We start from the raw sequence: 21,384 nt of genomic DNA on the forward strand, positions 1-21,384 counted from the left end.
TTATTTTGTTTTCAGATTCTTCTTCAACCCACTTCCTATGATCCAGGCTTGCTAAGTGTCATTTTTGCTAACACTTATACAAAACCTACATCCCAGCCTACTCAGCAACATTTACTAGCAGATGCTGACTGGAGGGCTCTTGGTATGAAGGCTTAATTTCACAGAAAAATATACCAGAGTGCATTTTCTAGTCTGCTGTCAAAGTATTTGCATAAATCACTACATCCAAGTCTACTTACAAAAAAAAAAAAAAAAAAGACAAATAGCCCATCTACAAAGTCAGTTGAGCAGTACTGTTTTCTCAGTGTGTATAAAAATAACATATCACACAACAAATGCATATTTTTTTCTATTTATTTACATGTTGTCCACTTCTTCCCCACATCTGTTGCCAGGGATATGGCACTTTCCAAGCTATCAGATATCTTTTTATTATTTTCAAACATGCCAACAAAGTGATAACACCCCTTTGATTGTATATTCATAGTTGCTGCATTTACAACATGGAAATATTGCAGGAAGATTTGGATTGTGGCCATTTAATGGATAGTCCCATTAGCACCACAGTTCCTACCCCCTCCACACAATTATGTGAACTGCATTTAGTTAAACTGTATGTTAACACAAGCACACCCAAATGTCATACATGCCATTTAGATTTATTAAACAAAGGGGGAGGAAAATTGAGAGACCTTTAGCCAGATAGTCAGAAAGTATTTTTCAGGCTTGTCCTGAGTAAATTTGACTCTCTTGACTTCATTGTCTGCCCAGGTTCTCATCACAGCCACCAAAACCAAGGATGAAAGGCAGCTGGCAGGTGGGTCCACTTATATCTATTCTGTCCTTTAATTTGGCTACATTACCACTTGCTGAGTGCAGTGAAATATATCTGAATATATATGTTAAAAGTGATGATGTTATTGCTCATTTCCCCCCTCCACTACTGGAATGAAAGGCAAATGGGTTACATTAGAACTTTTAGCAGTAAAATGTTAGCATCATTGTCCTAATCTAATCTAACCATTTTCTTCACTTATTCCTCTTAGTACAACTTTTTTCAGGGTTTTTTTTAAAAGGGCATTTTACAGCTTTGTGGTTATTGTGTTCTGTGCGTTCTTAGATAAACTAATTTAGCCTAGTATTTGTAAAGACTACACATATTAAAAGTATCATGTAAGCAAATCAGCATTTGAACATGCCATTTTGTTGTTGTTACTATTAGCTTTTTATTATGTCCTTCATCCAGTGAGCTCAGGGCAGCATCTACCAGTCTCTCCTCTTCTTTTTTACCCTCATAAGAACTTTGATGTGTGGCTCAGTGGTATGCATAAGGTCCAGGTTCAATCACCAGCATTCCCAATAGAAAGGATCAAGTAGTAGGAGATATGAAAGACCTCTGCCTGAGATCCTGGAGAGACAATGCCAGTTGGAGTAGACAGTTCTGACTTTGATATACCTGTGGTCTGATTCAGTAAAAGATAACCATGTGTACTAGGTAGGTTAGGCTGTGAGAATATGTCTGGTCCAAGATCACCTAGCAAACCTTCGATACAATGGGGATTTGAACTTTTATCTTGCACATCCAAATCTGAGCCTTAACCACTTTAACAAGCTCATTCTGGCTGCCTCCTTATTTACCAAGGGCATTGATTATCTAATCACAGCTCTTAAAATTGCTATTAAGAATAAAGAAGAAAAGACAAGAGATCTGAAAGAATGACTTTTGCTTATTATTATTCCCCCTTACAACAAAATGAATAAAAATATCCAGGCCGCAGTCCATTTAACTTGTACAGTAATTAAATTGTATTTTTTAAAAATGTGCTAGATGATACTATGTGCCAGAATAAATTTTGAAAATAGTCTCCCTCCCACCTCCCTGGCCTTTTTTTAGTTTAAGGACAGGATTGTTAATTGTGGCAAATGAGATTACAAATCATGTTTAATCTCTGAGGCCTTTGAGTGTGTGGAGAAAAAAAAAGAAGCTGTGTTAACTGTTGCTAAATTTATCTTCTGTTCCTTGAGAGTGTTCTATTATATAAATTGTAGCTTTACAAAAAGGCATAAGGGTTATTAGGTAAATATGGCCACAGAAATGAAGCAAATCTCTAAAACATGTAAAAATGTGAGCTTGATACCAGTTTATTAGAGTTTAGCCATTCCAAGCAGACCATTACGTCATGCTCACATTCTCAGCCAGGGTTTAGAAATACATATGACTGTCACCAATAGGGGTAGGCATTCAGCTATATCCACGCTGGGGGAAAATGTCAGTCTTTTCCAACTATTTTTTCAGGTGGAAATAGATTTTTTTGGCTATCCAAAAGGGCCAATATTTGGAATTTTTTAGGACCACCAGATAGTCGGAGTTAAAGAGTGTTTAAAGGGATTGCAGTCTCTTTAAATGCCTTCAGGGTGAACTCACCACTCTGAAAAGATATTTAAGAATCTGTGTGCCCTTTAGTGCCTTCAGAATTCACTCACAGCTTGGAGAAGGCGTTTAAACAGGCCAAGAACCCTTTAAACACCCTTATCCTCTCCACTGAAACCATTGGAAGATGGGAGCACCTTCTTTGGGAGCCCATAGAATTGGGCCCCCTGGTCCAATCTTTTAAAAACTATGATGCAAATTTGGTGCCTCTGCCTCAAAAAACAGCCTCCTCAAAGCCCCAGATATCCCTGGATTTGATTCCCCATTAATACCCTGTGGGGACCATTTACTATAATGGTCTCTATAGGGCATAATGGATCCCAAAAAATGGGATTTTCAAAAAATTCTGAATCCAAACACCATACCAGTATTGAGATTTGGGTATCTTAGAAAATATTGATTTTTGGGGGTTCATATACCTAAACCTGAAAAATTCTGATTTTATTTTATTTGCACACTTGTCACCAATGTGGCAGTGCCTTTGAACTTATTTTAAGAATCCAAATGGTTGTCATATTGAGCATGAGTAGTCAGGAGAAATTATGTGTGAGAGAGCTGATGAGCAAAGAAGAGTTGAATCATGACCCCTGGTGTGGTCCTAAACCCTACTTAATTTCTATATCCGCACTAGACTGTAGATGCTGTATAGTTCATTTCTAAACAGAATTACATGCTTTTAAATTAGAAGTCACTTAGCTTAGAAGAGTGTAACTGTGTTTAGGACTACACCACTAGTACTCTGGATAAATGCCCATGTTTGCTGATGGAATTATGGGTCACATAATTACAACAGCACTAGCATCATGAAAGTTTCTAGGAAGAGGATCATCCCAAAGTATTGTGCACTCATAGTAGTGAATGCGGCTGGAGTTCTGAATGGGTGGAACTCCACTTTATATGCAGTTTAAGGGCAAGCAAAGTGATTTTGGAGATGTGAGCAAAAGTCAAGGGTGAGACTCAAGAAGAGTTGGAGTTATACCCCACCCTTCACTCAGAATCTCAGAGCAACTTACAATCTCCTTCCCTTCTCCCCACAACAGAGACCTTGTAAAGTGGGTGGGGCTGAGAGAGTTCTGAGAGAACTGTTCTTGAGAGAAAAGCTCTGAGAGAACTGTAACTGACACAAGGCCACCCAGCTGGCTGCATGTGGAGGAGTGGGGGATCAAAACCAGTTCTCCAGATTAGAGTCTGCTGCTCTTAATCACTACACCAAATTGGCTTTGAATGACTGGGCATACTGGGTGAGGTAGTTTCAGCAGTCAGTTGTACAACAGTCAATTGATTGACCATGGGCTACCTAAGACTCAGGCAGCTCTGCTGTACGAATGTTGGGGGGCCCCCTCCACCTGCTATACAGTTGATTGCCCCAGCTGCTGCCTGTATCACATCATTCACTATCATTGTCTCTGTAGTCATGATGGCACTGGAGAGGGTGGTGGTATCTGGCAATCCAAGCAACCTGGTTACTCTCTAAGTGGAACTCACAGGTAGCTGCACTAAAGCTAAGACTGCTTGTGGCATGATAATTTTAAAATGAAGCTTTTGTGAGTGCTTTTTACGGGGGAGAACAACATGGTGGAGAAGAATGCCAAAGAATGCCACCACCCCTTCATTGCTTTTATGAACATATGAAGAACATATGAAGCTGCCTTATACTGAATCAGACCCTTGGTCCATCAAAGTCAGTATTGTCTTCTCAGACTGGCAGCGGCTCTCCAGAGTCTCAAGCTGAGGTTTTTCATACCTATTTGTCTGGATCCTTTTTTGGAGATGCCAGGGATTGAACCTAGGACCTTCTGCTTCCCAAGCAGATGCTCTGCCACTGAGCCACCATCCCTCCCCTTTATCTTCTCTAGGGAATTAATGTGATACTGTACAGTATATCTACTGAAGTAAGAATGAATAAAATAGTTTACTGAAGTAAGAATTAATGAAATAGTTTACTAAAGTATTGTTTTAATAAACTGTGGTGAGCCTTATAACAGAGGTAGTACACATCCAGTCCATGAGCTAAACTAGGAGGCTGTATCAAATTTGTGGGGCAAAGGCACACAAACATTGTGAACTTGAATGCATTCTTTTGGGAAATTCTAAAACCCACAGCCTGGACATCTCTTTGAAATATTTGCTGTAGCTTGTACTGTTATTAAATAAGTATCCATCCCTTATTACAGGGGTGTAGACTTTCCAATTTCCCAGGGGTGGCTGAGGCTCGGCCAGAGGCATTGCTATGATAGGTCCCTAAAAGAACTGGGATCCAATGACAGCATAGGGAGGAGCCAGTGACATCACAGGAAGGGGCCTCCATTATCACTACCTATGGAGGTGGGACCATGAGGGATTTAGAAAGAAGCCTCCCAAAAATGTAGTGGGAACCCCCCCTGACAATGCCCCTGGGCTGGGCCAAACCCAGGAAAAAGTGGGAGTTGGCCAGTGGTTATCATGGTATCTCAGCAGTCTCCTGCTCTGTCCTGTTTTTGAAATTCACTTTTATAACAAATAGTCATTTTAAGATCTGCAAACATGCATATCATGTGCATTGGATAAACTAATGGTCACAAATTTGACAGTAAAAGACAACACAGAAAAGCCTTTTTTAAAAAAAGTTTCCCTGGATGTTCATTTACAGGTGTCTTGTTTTTGCCTTATTCATAAGGGTAATATTATACTGAAATTTACAAAATTATGGCATTTAGTCAATGCATGGCTAGAGTTTCTGAGCTGGGGCAGAATAGAACAGTTGCTGTGCATTCAAAGCAACTGTGCAATAAAAGAGCTACTCTGAGTGTCCTGGAAGGTTTAAGTGTTCTCCTACAGGCTTCTTAGTCTTGTGACGCTTGCTGTCAGATTTGTGTCCATTGTATCTGAGGATATGAAAGACTTTTTCTGCCATCTATGCCTGAAGGAGTACCTACAACATATACAAGAACAGAATAACACTTCAACCTTCCAGGGCACTCAGTAGGGGACCTCAAAGTAGCTGCCTTATTGCAAAGGAACTTCTGGAACAGATGGGAATAGGAGATTGCCGAATTGCAAGCTGTTACAACACTCAGAACAATGGAACCCCCAGGACTTAACAGAGATGTTGGCTTCTCTCACTACACATGCTAAGTCACTCGGTTCTCACTTACACCCTGAAATCAAACTATGTTGTTCTAAATGGTGCTACTGGACACAAACTTAGTTCTCACATCCATTGTTAATTGCTTTATTATCTGTATACCAATTTCCTGCAATTTTCACACCTTACCTAATGTGTTATTCCAATCTTAGCTTTATGTACTGCTCAGTTACTTGGATATTTTTACTCCAATTAGCTCTCCCTGGCAATTTAACCCCCCCTTAACCTATATGTATTATTTGAAGAAATCTGTTTCAGTTAATCTTAGGAAGTGAACATACTAAGTCTCTCAGTTCTTGCCTATACCCATAATGGAACTTTACTTGACTCATAGGTACCACTGGACTCAAACCTTATTCCCACACCTGCTTGTTAACTCTTGTATTTGCTTGCTAATTTACTGCCATTCACAGATCTCTCATACATCCAATCTCATCTATAATTACCTAGTACTTAAGCATCTTGACTCTAAATTGTTTCACCTGTATCTGATGAAGTGCACTCACACATGAAAGCTTATACCCAGAATAAAACTTTGTTGGTCTTAAAAGTGCCACTGGACTCAAACTTTATTTCTTCAGGACATGGCTACACACCTGAATCTAAATATAACAGTGTGCATGCACATGAAAGCTTACACCTAGAATTAAACTTGGTTGGTCTTAATTAGGTGCCACTGCACTCCAGCTTTGTTCTGCTGCTTGAGACCAACACAGCTACCTCACCTGAATCCATTAGCTAGTTTGTTGTCCCTTTGAACCTGTACCACACCATTTTAGGTAACAGCAAAATGAAAAGCATAAACATGACAGACCTCACATTCCTTGGCAATGTTGTTTCTGGACCGCACATACGGCAAAAGGAAATTTTAAAAGGCCTCTGATCTTCATGTCCCCTCCACCCAATCTCACTTCCCCCCAAATATAAATTGGAACCAAGCAAGTATGTTGAGCCCAACAAAGGCCTTGCAGTCTGACTGTTGCCACACTGAAAGTGGATGCTGCCAGCCAGGGTTAAAGACTATACTTTCTTTTCCAACAGACACCAAACATATTTAAATATTGATGTGTTCTGGATATCAAAACATTAGTAATTAATCTAGAGAGTCCAAAGATACAGCCAAAACTTTTGCCCGGAGGGTGCCAACATCTATTGGTTGCCCGGAGGGTGCTTAGCTCCCCCCCCCCCCGGAAAAGTATGGAGGGGGCTTGAGCCCCTGAGCCCCCCCCCCTACATAGTTTACAGCTATACTTATATATGTTGACTAGTGAATTTCCAAGAAGTTGCACTGGTTTACTCTGTGTGTGAACAAGGCCGCCTTGCATTAACAGGAAAGGTGCCAAGTGCAACAGAGAAGGGACATTATTGATGCGGGGGGGGGGGTCCATCTGCTTCACTGTCTTTAAAAAAAATAACACAATGTTTCTCAAACTGGGGTCTGCAGACCATTGGTATTCGGAGGGGGTCAGCAACTACTTTGTAAGGTCAGATGAGAAGCCCTTCTAACACCCATCTAACTAACGGATACCTCACAGTTTTTGAGGAATGTGGGCCAGAGCTCTCCTCCTCAAGGGAAAGGGGCAGAATTGGTTTTTTTTTTAAGGTGCAACTGTTCATATGGTTGCTGCTGTTTAACAATCACTCAGCTCCCAAGGTTGCTTCACCTACTTAGATAGGTCTCGGTTGCCTGGATTTCAGCTGGTTTGTGGGTTAATCGCTGTATGTGTGTGTGCAGTTCTGGTTTTAAATTGGATTATTTGCATACTGAAATGCTAGGTTAAAGTAGGAGCTGGAAAGCTCTGTTTTATGTTGTATGTTCACAAATTGGCATTCTTCTGAATATAAATTTTAATACTGTTATTTTACTTCCCTCATAAGTACTTCAGAATATTGTTGTGTTCATTATACATCCTCTTGGCTATACTGTTGCTGTGCTATTTAGTAGCCTACTTAAAGTTTCTCCTGGAAAAAAAAATTACCAACTTACTGAGAAGTGCGTGTGTAACTGTAATATATGCAGCTTTTAAACCTTCATCTCAAAAAATGTGCAATATTTATAGCCACTTTACAGTCCCCTGAATATCTGCTTTCTTGTCATGGCGAATTAAATACAAGCAGTTCCAAAGGCGGCATGATGGTAGACCCACAATAAAGGCCAAATCAATATTTAGACAGCTTCAGGCTACTGAGATTCTGCCGGCTTCCCCACTTGCCAGCAAGCTCAAGTCGCATTCATCATGAAAGTTGCTGTTTATGTATTTGAAACATTAGCGCTGATCTGAAATGCTTCTAAGACTCCTCCTCGAGGGCATCTTTTTATATTTGCAAGTAACGGCTGTTATAGTTCTTCAAAATGTAGCGCTGCTCATCAGTGCCTATTGTAAATTACTGCTGTGTTATTCCCCGTATAGGATATGTGGTGTCACAAATGATCCATACTGATTTAGTCCTCTTATGTCCCCACCTAGCTTTTTTCCCTGGATTTGTAAGGTATGTTTTTAGAGCAAGCAGCTGTTTGTGGTGCTATATCAACAACATTAAGAGTTCAGCATGTGTTAGCCTCTGGAGGAGGAAGACTTGCTTAGCAGATGTCCAGAGTAGTGCTGTTTAGAGAGGGATGAAAACCTTGACTCAGCCTGGGGGAGGGGGAGAGTCCTTTGGAATGTTATGAGTCAGTGGTTTTGTTTTTTGGTGTTGGGTTTTGTTTTTTGCTGAGACTAGCCTGAAAGAATTATTGTTGAAAAGAGTATAGTTTTGCCAACAGCTAGCTTTGCAGTTCTCCCACCTAGTGGTTGTGTTTGATCATAACTTCCACAACAACTTTTCTGTATTCAGGTTCTATATTCAGGCAAAATCCAAGCAGATACACTAAGTTAATATTTTTATTTGGACCAGCTGAAATCAGAAAGCAATGGACCAGCTGTTCTACTTTCATTACACTGAAGATCACGCTAGGTGGAGATTGGTACTTGGGACACATAGTTAACATCAGAGCAACATGCCTGACCCAAAACTATGCACAGAATAAAGATGCATTAACAAGTAATAACATAAGAGAAATACCCACCTCTTGTGACTTCTGTATTTTCCAGTTGTTTAACCTCCAAATTGTATTACTGCATGTTGGCAGGAAATGTATGTATAAACCACAAAACTTTTAATGGTGAAGTATTGGACAAACAATGTAAGGTGGTAATATTAAGAACAACAGTGCAGCAGGAACACTCACCCCTGAATCCTGACAATGTAGAGGGATGGGTTATCAAATAAGTTATTATTTGCCTCTCCCAGGGGACTGTAACAGCATATGAATGGATGTCCTATTTAAATTCACGCAAAATCTGACAGATTTTTGGAGCACCCTCATCCTAAGGGTGTCTGCTTTCATTTTTAATATTCATTTTCATTTTTAACAACTTTCACACTCTTAGCATTTTTTATTAAAGAAATTGCCTGAAAGCATATGGATTGTGCCCAGTGACCACTGAGTTTCCAGAAGGAGATGGTTTGAGAGTGAATTCCAGTAATGGGAGTCATTTCAATCATGCCATATATAAAAACCAGTCTTCTGCAATTTCTAACATCATTAAACAAGTGTTGTTATTTCTTCATAAAAGAAAGTTGGTACTGAACTGTGTGGTTGGAAGCTGTAATCAGCTTTTCGTGCTGTTAAAGAACTGTGTAGTAATTAAGGACTTCTAACAAGCTAATGCACAGCTCCTCACAATCTACATCCATCCAGAGATTCAGCAGTCTTGGTATGATGGGTTTAGAGTTTGATGAAACTCTCCCATGGATTTTGTGCCCTGTCTTATTACCACTGCTCCTTATTCAGGTTAGATTACATGCTTCCCCACCCCCAGCAACATCCCTGCTTCTCATTATTATTATTGAATATTTATGCTGTCCTCAAGTGTTTATAAAAATATATCAATTTAAAAAACAAACGAACCTGTAAGCCTTTTGGTAACAAAATAAAATGTTTATTAAATGGGTATAATTAATGTGGTTCTTATAGTGCAGGGCACATTCTGCCTAATTTGTAGAAGTTCAGTAGAACTGATAAGATTATGCATCCATTGAGAATTTAGCAACATTCATGAGCATTTGTTAATAGGGTGAATGTCATTTGGCAAGTGCTAAAGAGTTCATCATACCATCAATCATTCGTTGGAAGTAATGTTTAAATAATCCTATAATATGAAGTATGCAGGCAGCAATACAGCAGGCAGCATTAATTTGCTGGAAGTAACTTCAGTGGTGGCTTGATGAAAGATTAACTAGTACACTGTGGTATTTATGCACATTAGAGCTGTCAAGTTATTTAACTACACTTGAGGGGCTTGGAACAATAGCAGTGCTGATGGTAATGCTGGCAATTTCCCTGTTTCTTTTTTTTTCTTTGCAGGTCACTTCAAGGGGATTTGGTCCATTGTTACAGTTTGCCTACACTGCGAAGCTGTTACTCAGCAGAGAAAACATACAAGAGGTCATCCACTGTGCAGAGTTCCTGCGCATGCACAATCTGGAGGATTCCTGCTTCAGCTTCCTTCAGACCCAGCTGCTGAACAATGAAGATGGCCTGTTCCTGTGCAAAAAGGATCCCACTTATCAGCAGATGCATGAAGATGAGAATTCCGAGGAAGAAGAGGTAGAGACTATGGAATCTGAGACTTCCAAGATATCTTGTCCAAGGGAGAGAACGCACCCAGAGCCCTTTAACTTTGAAACCGTCAGTTCTGAAGCAGATAAAGAGGAGGGGATGCTGCCTGACTCTGACCTGCTAAGTGATGACAAAGACAGTTTGGACAAAGAAGCAGTAACACGGTATCCCAGATACAAGAAATATCAGCTGGCTTGTACCAAGAATGTCTACAATACATCACACGTTAGTACCTCAGGTTTCGCAAGCACATTCAGTGAAGAAAGTTCTGGTGACAGCCTCAAGCCAGACCTTGCTGTAGGGCAAATTAAAAGTGAGCCTAGGAGTGAGGAGAATGACGAAGAAAACATCACACTTTGCCTCTCTGGAGATGAGCCTGACATCAGGGATAAAGAGGGGGATGTAGAAATGGACCGAAAGCAGCCAAGTCCTTCTGGAGCTGACAGATCTAAAAGTGGTTCCTCTCCTTCCTGCTTAAGGTCTTTCTTCAATCGAACAAAAAACATAGACTTAGTTGGCTTCCCCAGTACTTCCCAACAGCACTTTGCCAGGAGTCCAGCCTGCCCTTTTGACAAGGGGACAACTCAGGGTGACCACAAAACTGATTATGTCCCTTTCACAGGGACTTATGGACTGTCCCAAGCTGTTCAGAAGGATGCTTCCAATTTTACAGTGGGATCGCCTCTCAGGGGTCCTGGCTTTGTTGAAGGTCTCTGTAAGCAGGAAGGTGAGGTGGACAGAAGGAGTGTTATATTTTCTTCAAACATTTGTGACCAAGTAAACACTTCAGTGCATTCATATTCTGGCGTGAGCAGCTTGGACAAAGATCTCGCCGAGACTGTGCCAAAGGGTCTATGGGCAGGAAGTAGCCAATCTCTTCCCAGTTGCCAGACCTATTCTCACATTGGACAGGCAGCTGATCACTTGCCAGGACGGATGCGGCCTAACACCAGCTGCCCAGTGCCAATTAAAGTTTGCCCTCGTTCTCCTCCTCTGGAAACCAGAACAAGGACCTCTAGTTCATGTTCCTCCTACTCTTATGCAGAGGATGGCAGTGGTGGCTCTCCCTGCAGCCTTCCTCTGTGTGAGTTTTCATCTTCCCCCTGTTCCCAAGGAGCTCGATTCTTGGCCCCTGAGCATCAGGAGCCAGGTGTGATGGGAGATGGAATGTACAACCAAGTCAGACCCCAGATAAAATGTGAGCCATCCTATGGAACAAACTCCAGCGATGAGTCTGGATCGTTCTCTGAAGCAGACAGTGAGTCATGTCCTGTGCAAGACAGAGGACATGAGGTAGGGATTTGTGATAAGTACATGTATTAACACTTATTTTGAACAGTTCATGAAGCCTGTTATCTGAAATGGCCTTCACGCTTTTTTAATATACTTACAAAGGCAGAAAGCAGCCTTTTTTATTCCATCTGACTCAATAGGGTAACAATTAAAAGAGGTGTGTGTGGTATGGAGTCGACATGCTGTACAGCTCAGGACAGACATAAAACTGCTCAATCTCCTGTTTTTAGGAGATCATGAACATCACACATACTTGTACACTCCTCGTTCTTTTTTTCTCTTACATGTCTTGTAAATGTTTTCTCTAAGTCTGGTTAGTCTAGCCATAGTTGCAAACTGTGGTTTGGCATCAACTGTAAATATCTCTGAAACTTTGGAGGGGGTGCCTGAAAGAGTGGAGAGGAGAAGCACGTAGACACACCACATATTTTTGATCTTCTAGCAGTTATTGTGTTGCCTTATAGACATGGGCTTTTCTACATTATAAGTTCCCTGACCTGGATAGCCAGGCTAGCCTGATCTCATCAGATCTCATAAGCTAAGCAGGGTCAACCCTGGCTAGTATTTGGGTGGGAGACCTCCAAGAAACACCAGCATTATGATGCAGAGGCAGACAATGGCAAACTACCTCTGAATGTCTTTTGCCTTGAAAATCCCATGGGGTCACCGTAAGTCAGCTGTAACTTGATAGTAAAGAAAAGAGTTCCTGTTTCTTCAGGGATTTTTTTTTTCCTTTTCTGTATGTGTTTTGCTCTCTCTAGTTATTGATTTGATATTACACCAGTAATTTAAACTTTAAACAGTAGGTTTAAACTAAGTTTTTGTGCTGGACATAAACTGGTGTAATATTGAATCAACCGCTAGAGAAAACAAAACTTGTGGAACAGGGGGGAAATGCCCAAAGAAACAGGAATTTACAAGTAAGAAAAATGAGAATGCAGAAAAGCTTCATTATTTCATAAACATAAAACCAGGCCTACCACATGGATTTTGCCATAGAAACATACCATAGTTGGAGAAAGGCTAGGGCTGAGCCATGGGATACACTACATTGACACAGCATCACTAGAACTAGAAACCAGGACCTGGAGAGCCGGTCTCTACCTTATCATGCCCTGCTATTTTGAATCACATCACTTTCCTAGCTCAGAGCTATTTGACCTTTTAGCAATTAAAAGTATGCTTCTCATCAGTGTATTCAGTGAGAATGGTTTATTCTGTTTTGTTTTCATTTTTTAAAAACTCTTGCAAGCGCTAAAAACAACAATTTTCACACTAGGCAGAAAAATACGTTTGGGTCTGAAAAGCCATCTCTGAATTATTATTTTTTTTTAATGCAGCACTGATATATGTGGACAGATTTTCAGCCACTGAACTATTCTCATCAGTTGTAAATAGAGGACATTTCCTGACAAAAATGTGCTATTGTTCTTTTCTTCTGAGGAATCTAGACATTAACTTGCAAGGAAGCTCTCTTTGTTCTGTAGTATTACATGTCCTATTCTTTCAAGCAGCAATATAGTTTCCCTGGGGAAATGTGAATCTTTCCCCAGCTGATGAGGTCATTGCAACTTGCTGTATGAGAAGTGGTTGTGTGAGTGTCAAATATGTACCTGTTAGAGCTTGAGATCCACCCAACAGCTATTCTTTCCACGTAACCAAGGAGGCTTCAGGTTTGTGCTTCTCAAACAGCCCCTCCCAAGACGTTGCATGGAGCCTAATGAGGCTTTCTTGGGGGATTTGGGGATATGGCATCAAGATCTGTCTTTCACTTTTAAAAATCAAAAACTCAAGGCAAATCCATCTCCTTAAATAATCCATTAGATAGCAGCCCGTGCTCATGGCATGGCTGACATCAACTGACATTTTACTTATGGCTGCAACATATGAAGACTTTCCCCCCATCTAACGTGTTCTAGAAGCTAAGCATTCTCTTTAAGGAGCTCAGGGAGCCTGTTGTACAACTTGAAAGCTACAGTGGAGAAGACACAGGCTCTGGTTGATGCCTGGCGAAGTAGTTTAAGTGAAAGAACAGTTAGTAGGTGGGAGCTGAGGACTGCAGGTGGTGCATAGGGAAGTATTTATGTATTGAATATTATTACCCCACCTTTCCTCTACTGAGGTAGCAGTTCAAGGGTGTCATGCTGTTGCTTTTGGTTTAGTAGGGAAATAGCATTAAAGAAGAGATCAAAAATAACAATCTAGGAAGATCCTCTTGTAATGTTCTAAAAACTTCTATGCCAGGTACATTATCAAAGAGCTTGCGTGCGTTCAGGCACTACTTTTTAAATCAAATTATAATTTTGACTTGTGCTTTAAACCACAGGTAAGAGCAGGGGTCCCCCAGCCTTTTTCAGTCTGAGGCACAGCCAGAAAACTGAATTGTTTGTGGTGGGCGCAGCCACAAAATGGCCACCACAGCTTACATTCAGTGACACAGTAAAGGTCCTTGTGCTGTGGTAGCAGCTACCCCCCAGAGGAACATTTTTTTAAAAAAAAACTGCCCGGCAAGTCAAATCTCCAGTGCAACCTTGCTGGGGGGGGGGAAGCCCCACTTAGCCCTGCCCACTTTCTAAAAACACTCAGCAGGCACCAGGAAAAGTGTTTGTGGGCACCCATGGGGGACCTCTGGGTAAGAGAGAGAATTCTCCTACATGGATAATGTTTGTAGTGGTGGCTGGATCTTTGTTGATTTATTTATAATATTTTGCCCCACTTTTCCATATCTCTCACATTCTTCTCCATATTTAACAAGAGGCACTGAAAGTTTTTTTTTCTATAGGTACTTCCTGACATAATTTCATGAGGTACCATTTAGAAGGCAGGAGCACAGCGTAATATATATGACAATGACAGCATTTACTTGGGATAGTATTGCTCTTCTACACAGGAGATAAAACTAAATTATTATTCAGAATTTTTTTTGTCCACCTTCATCTCTTTCCTGTGTGATATCTAATTTTTATCAGTCCCTCTGCATCATCCTTGGTGACCACTATTAATTTTTTGCAAGTTTCACTTATCCACTAGATGTGTGGTTTTGCACCTCATTTGTAGAATCTGCACAGCTATTGTCGCTTTGCTTTCTGTAACGAAGCTTTTCTATACTATAGTCCCTACATACATCACCATTTAGCACCTGTTTCCGTTAATATTGGCATAGTAGTAGTAATAATGACCTGTAATGCATGCTCTGTGTTTCATGAAATCTGAAAACTTGTGATCTGTTTTGTTTCTCTAACACAATTTAGTCCTTGAAAACTTGAGCAGCTCCAGTATTTAGCTGTCTGATTAGTGGCTTATTAAAATAAAGAAGGAAGCAAACTACAGATATTATATTACATTACTTCAAATAAGGCACCTTGTTCCACTAAGTTTTTCCTAAGAATATATTTACTATCTGCATTAGTAACTTACATATGGTATACATTAAGTTATAAGCCCTGTCCACATGTTACAGTCAGTGCTTATACGAACTGCATGTACATGCATATATACCTGTTAGAAAAGCCAGCGTGTGTTCAGTTGACAAATGAAACTGAGAGCAGAGTGAATGTGAACTTTCAAGCAAATGTTAATCTGTACATACATAGAATGTAACATGACAATAGTCAAATGTATACTGTACATCGGGTCCCCAACCCCCAGGTCATGGACCGGTACCAGTCCATGGCCTGTTAGCAACCAAGCCATGAGTTGTATAATTATTTCATTATATGTTACAATGTAGTAATAAGAAGACGACGACGACATTGGATTTATATCCTGCCCTTCACTCCGAATCTCAGGGTGGCTCACAATCTCCTTTATCTTCCTACCTCACAACAGACACCCTGTAAGGTGGGTGGGGCTGAGAGGCCTCTCCCCAGAAGTTGTCCTTTCAAGGATAACTCTGCTAAGCTATGGCTAGCCCAAGGCCATTCCAGCAGCTGCAAGTGGAGGAGTGAGAAATCCAACCCAGTTCTCCCAGATAAGAGTCTATACACCTAACCACCAAACCAAAATAAAGTGCACAATTGTATCATCCCGAAACCATGCCCTCCCTGCCTGGTCCATGGAAAAATTGTCTTCCACAAAACCGGTCCCTGGTGCCAAAAAGGTTGGGGACCACTGCTGTACATGGATTGTACATGCATTCACTGTAACTTGTGAACAGGGCTGTAGTGTAACAAGGTGAGACAAGTGTCTATCATCTTGTTTAGAAAGAGTGAGGATCAAATTGATACGTTCGTTCCTCTTGAAATGAATGCTTACACACATGCACACAATCCACTGTAGACAATAAACCATTTGTTCTCAAAGAGGTGCCCAGAGTTGCCATGGCACCCATTGACACCTTTCCTGACACCCATCAAATGCTTTTAGAAATTGGAGGGGGTGGCTTTTGCTCAGCAGAGTTTCTGATTGACTGTGTAAATTAAATGGCACCCTGTTAAACGGGGTCTGCCTGAATTGATTTGATTTGTTGGATTCAATTTGATTTTTAGCCTGCCCTTCCCTCAAACAGGCTCCTGGAGTAACTATTACAGTTATATGAAGAGGCTCTGTTAAAATTAGGTCAATTGATGAAAAGTTCAGCCCCATAAGGGCCTGTATTAGAGGTATATATAACCTTGATTCCTGACATTTTGTGGTTGGCTCCACCTCCTACAGCAGCCAGTTTGTGGTTGTGCCCACCGCCCTGTGTCAGAATTCCAAAGGCGCTCACAAGCTAAAAAAAGGCTGGGGACCTCTTCAGTAAACTATCACAGAATTCCAGGCCAAAACATTTCTCCTATGGAGATATTTTTTGGAGAAGTATTCAGACATGCCATACAACTTGGTAAATTGGGAGCCTTAAGAGGGCTGAACCATCTGACACTTTTGAACATGTTGTTTGGCTTTCAAAGTCTTAGGGAAAATGTACTGCTGAGTTACTCAGGTGTATACTAATACACATTAATGTAAAATTTAAGGTAACACTGTATAAACTAATGTTGTGATTCCTTCAAACTGTGTGTCAGATGGAGAATGTGAGCCTATTACCAAAGCAGTTGGTATATATGGATACAAGCAGTTCTGTAGTCTTCACCCATAAAATGTCTGTGGTGTTCCCATTTTATTCATGTCTGAATTTTGAGATCTTTAATTTTTAGACTGGGTCCCAGAGTAATGTTAGTGTACATGGCAGGGGGCCGGGGTGTGGGGTGTGGAAAGGATCCCAAGATCCATTTCCTAGTTTGGTGAACCTGTATGTATTGGCACCTTAAAGTTTTGTTTTTACTTATACTGCTTTCCTCCAGGCTGCAGAAAACCACAAAGTAATGTGTGTAAAATAAGTTAAAGGGGCAGAGACTGAAAGACACTTTGAAATTATTTGTTTGCCAAGTTGCACGAAAAAAGAGGAATGGCAAAATTATCTTTCCTCATGACTGCTTAACTTTTCCATAGAAGCTACAACTGTGCCAGTAATTTAAGCTGCAGAGCCAGTAATATGTGCAAAGTAGTATGTCAGCCCCACCAATAGTAAGCAACACCTCAGGCAGAATTTTATTCATTCTTGTCTTCCCATCTGAGAGACCCTCAGGATGACCAACAACATAAAAAACCAGTTTGTGTTAAATTGTTCAAGCAACAATGAAAGAAATAATAATGGAAGCCACATTATAAAAATGGTAGCCTGTTCCATAAGCAGCAGTAGCTTATTTCAGAAGCCACTTATTCCAAAACCTTTTGGAACACCCAAATCTATACCGCAGTGAAAACCAAGTAATGGAGGTGACAAACAGACTTCCCACAAAGGTGGGGAGGTGTTCCACAAGCTATGTACCACCTCCAAACAGACATCACATGTGATCACTCACTATACATTGGAAGAGCTAATGGGAGAAAGGAGAATACAGGTCAGGTCTTCATCCCTAACCTAAATGATTAGGTAGCCATCCTTAACTTGGCCACTAGTGATTTATTAGTTCATGTAATGTACCACATTTCTGGACCTTTCATGCATTTATTTGCTTTACTTATACCCTACCTTTGTCTCCAATGAGGGCCCAAAATGGCTTACATTGTTCTTTTTTCCTCACAACAACCCTGTAAGGTAGGTTAGGCTGAGAGTATGTGACTGCCCTGAGGCCACCTGCCACCCAAACAAGCTTCCATGGTATCTGGGTTTCCCAGATCGTACTCTGACACTATAACACACTATTCATGATGCACTTCGGGGTACCTGTTTCTGCCTTGGGTGCCTTTTTCTGTCTCAAGTGTCAAAATATTTTGGTAGTTCTACATACTATCTAATAGAGTTACAGATCAGTTGGACTTTTCTGTTTCTTACTGCTTAATCAAACCATCCTGTAATGCCTAGCAGCAAAACAAAAAAATTAAAAATAGGGCATTTGAGAAATGGTTTTCTTAAAAGCAGTGCTGTGTAACAGTTCACTTTGTGCACTCAGAGTGTTGAAGACCAGCCATATGTTCTTGAATGACTGGCCAAAAGCAGTAGAGTAAAATTTCAGGTGTGTGCACATGTACGTGCACGGATGCTCATGCACATACTACATATAAAGGGCTCCATTTATAGTTCAGTAACACCAGTGGACCTACATGAACCTAGCCTGTCCTCACAATTTAGCAGAATAGTGTACAAAGTATAACTTAATCTCCTTTAGAGAGATAGATCAAGATGGGTAGCTGTGTTAGTCAGTCTGTAGAAGTAGAAAAGAGTCCAGTAGCACCTTAAAAACTAACAAAATTTGTGGCAGGGTAGGAGCTTTTGCAAGTCACTGTTACCACTCTTAACTCTTTTCTTTTGCTACAGTATAATGGAATTCCCATTAATGTATAACCTCTGGGCACCAGAGGTGGGTACCATGGGCATTTGTATGCCCATGGAGAGGCTTCCTGATTACTCAACAAAGGTGGATGAATCATGTTCATCCTCTTTTTAAAAGTATAACTGTGGCAGTCAGGAAGCTGTGACCAAATTTTGTGCTGCATATATGTAGTCCTGCCCAAAATGATGGATCCCTGATTCTTGAATAAGTGTTATTTCACACTTTTTCATTTGTCGCAGAGGTAGCTGAACCAATCTATCATTAGGATGTGTCACCTACAACACAGTTTACTGAGAATACCAATGACATAAGAAGTGAAAAGGCAGTTGTACTTGTCTAGACTTGTAGGATTTATGAAGTACATTTTTCCCAGTAGGATAATCTGTTGTGAGATAGATGTGTGTGTGTATACACACACACATATATACATACATATGTAGCTATAGCCACAGGATAGTTCAGTGATTTTTTAAAAAAAATCTGGAAGCTGATAAATGCACAGCTTTTAATTGCACAGCAGTTAAATGAAAGCTCTTTTCTTGAGGGAGTTGCTTGCTACTTGTAACAGGACAAAGAGATCACAAAGCCTAGGCGTCTCAATTTGAAAATCTGACTTCAATTAGTTTATGGATTACAAGATTCAGCTTGATCAAACTTTTGTATGTGTGCATGCTCTTTATTTAGAGTGTACTTGCTGTACCTCAAGGTCTTTTAATGTTTGACAGATTCTCAAAAACACAAAATTAACTTTCCTTGATGATAAAAATGGACATAGCTCCACTAAAATAGCCACTAACCGAAGAATCTGGTCTGCAGCCAATCTAAAGTCAATAATGTCATTGCAACAGCTCTGTGGGAGCCATCTGTTTTTGTTTAGCAGGAAGGAAGATGGTACTAAAATTGTAAAGCTTTGGAATGCTATAAATGGTTTATAGTAACTATCTGCATCCCCTTGTTTTGACAAATATGGACCCAGCTCCACTCAGTTACATCAGTTATTTCTTTGTATCCTGTGTTAAAATCTTAAAGCGTCTCTTAGGTAGTTTCCACAAGGGAACAGGCATGTGTCATTTCTTATCTGGCAGTGTGGCTATTAATGCAGTATAATGGTAATGGGACTTCAACATGACAGGTTTCCTTGCAGTTTCCCTGCTCCCAGCAGCAGCCATTCCCCTGCCCTAGGCCACTGGAACTTTCCCCCCATTTTTTAAAATTGGCAGTTTCATATTGCTATATCAATATACCATTATAACAATAGGTATAATTGTTTCTATGAAGTCCTAGCTTTCATTTTAAGAAGTTTCTGGCCCCTTCTGTTGCAGAGAGATGCTTTTCCCCTTGTATCTCTACAATGAAAAGGGCTAGAGACTTCAGAATGAAAGCTGAGAATTCACAGAACGTGTTATACCTATTGTCATAATGGCATATTGATAAAAAGATGTGAAATTTCTTATTTAAAAAAACCACCGGGTGGTAGGGGAAGAAAATAGCAGTGGCTGGTGCAGGGTCAATGAAAATGGCTACCAAGGAGGTGGGAAATTATGAACTTGCCCACCCACACAGAAACCATCCTGGCTTTTCTGTGCTCTTTCCCAAAATGAAGCCAGTTTGAGAGAGGTCAAAAAAGCCAGGGAGATCCCAGAAGATGCACAGATATACTACAATGCTGTGAGGAAGTGGGGGGAGGGGGGACCAGCTTCCCAACAGCAATGAATGTAAGCCTGTGAAAGCTCATCTTCTCCTGAAATCTTCCAAAGTACAGGGTAGAAGAAGAAGAAGAAATCCTTCACTCTTTCTGTCCTGTCCATTCCACATATAGGTGCAGATTGAAAGCACAATTTATGAAGTGGCTCACAGACAACCTGTCCTAGAATTATTGTTCCCATCTTACGAGTGATACCTAGGCTGAGTCTTATTACAGGTTATCATTATTGATGACAGAAGTTAAAACATACCCACTTTCTCTATGGAATCCCAGTTTGTAAGGTGTTATCAAAGTAGGGCTGTTATGTGGCCTGTGTGCCATGAAAAGGTTCCTGATAGACAAAAAGACCTGGGGGAAAATGTCTTTTCCTTTAGTAGAGGCTTAAAGTGTGAAAATAGGTAGCTAATACTTTTCATTGAATAACATCCCCAATAAATAATGTCTCTTTAAGACTGGCAACCCTACACACAAAAAACCCTGAAGTGATGAGAAAACTCAATTGATAACTGTCACACAGCTGTTAAAGTCTTGTGAGGAAGAAGGGTTCTGCTCTTCTAAATAAAAATACAAAGGCTCTTTTCCCAAAGCAATAATTTGTGCTTATGAATGAACCAAGTGACACTTGCAGGGTATGGCAAGATACAAGTCCAAATAAATAAAACCATAGACAGTTCATTCAGGTTCAGTAAGGAATACTAGTTTGCTTGGCAGGACAGAAGCTCTCATGTTCAATCCCTGACATTTCCAGTTAGAAGGATATCAAGATCTTTCTCTCCCTGAAACTCCAGAGCTCTGCTCCCAGTCAGAGTAGCCAGTACTGAGCTGGGTGGGCCAAGATGTGAATAGGTGTAAGGCAGCTTCATGTGTTGATCATGGCAGTCCCATGGTCATCTTCGGAGAATCACCATATGGTTGTTATGCTTGTGGTCCAAAGGGTATGTCAAGGAAATCAAACATTTTTCATATCACTACTCACTAGACTGTAAACATAATAGGCCACATCATCATGTCGAAGTTCAGCCTCTGTGTATGTAAGCAAAGCACTGTTGTCTCTGGCAGCTTTCTCCTCACATGCCACAGTAAGCTAACCTGATGCTCTGCCATCTTTGAGCCATGGCTTCACAGATGAGGCATGAGGATGAAGCTTACCACACAGAATGTGTGAAAAGATACCATTAATTTCTTCTCCAGTGTTCATATGACTGTGGTTGAGTGAGAAATATAAACATAATGTCACAGTACAAAAGGAATGTAATAATTACTGATACATTTTGTGTAAAAAAAAATATGCGATGGTGAATGTCAAAGTATGTATTTACTTTAATCTTCTGCATTAAAGTAAAAATAGTTCTG

The 21,384-nt window shown here is 40.5% G+C and overlaps 1 protein-coding gene across 1 annotated transcript in view; it reads left to right on the forward strand.

The window, feature by feature from the left end:
- The window catches only part of LOC132590593 (transcription regulator protein BACH2-like), a 249,148-nt gene that overhangs the window by 217,195 nt on the left and 10,569 nt on the right, over positions 1–21,384 (forward strand). The window contains exon 4 of the mRNA XM_060263537.1: positions 9,964–11,511. Coding sequence (XP_060119520.1) covers positions 9,964–11,511 — 1,548 coding nt within the window. The remainder of the gene's footprint in view (positions 1–9,963; positions 11,512–21,384) is intronic.

Source organism: Heteronotia binoei, unplaced genomic scaffold, assembly GCF_032191835.1.
Source record: "Heteronotia binoei isolate CCM8104 ecotype False Entrance Well unplaced genomic scaffold, APGP_CSIRO_Hbin_v1 ptg000323l, whole genome shotgun sequence".
Classification (NCBI taxonomy): domain Eukaryota; kingdom Metazoa; phylum Chordata; class Lepidosauria; order Squamata; family Gekkonidae; genus Heteronotia; species Heteronotia binoei.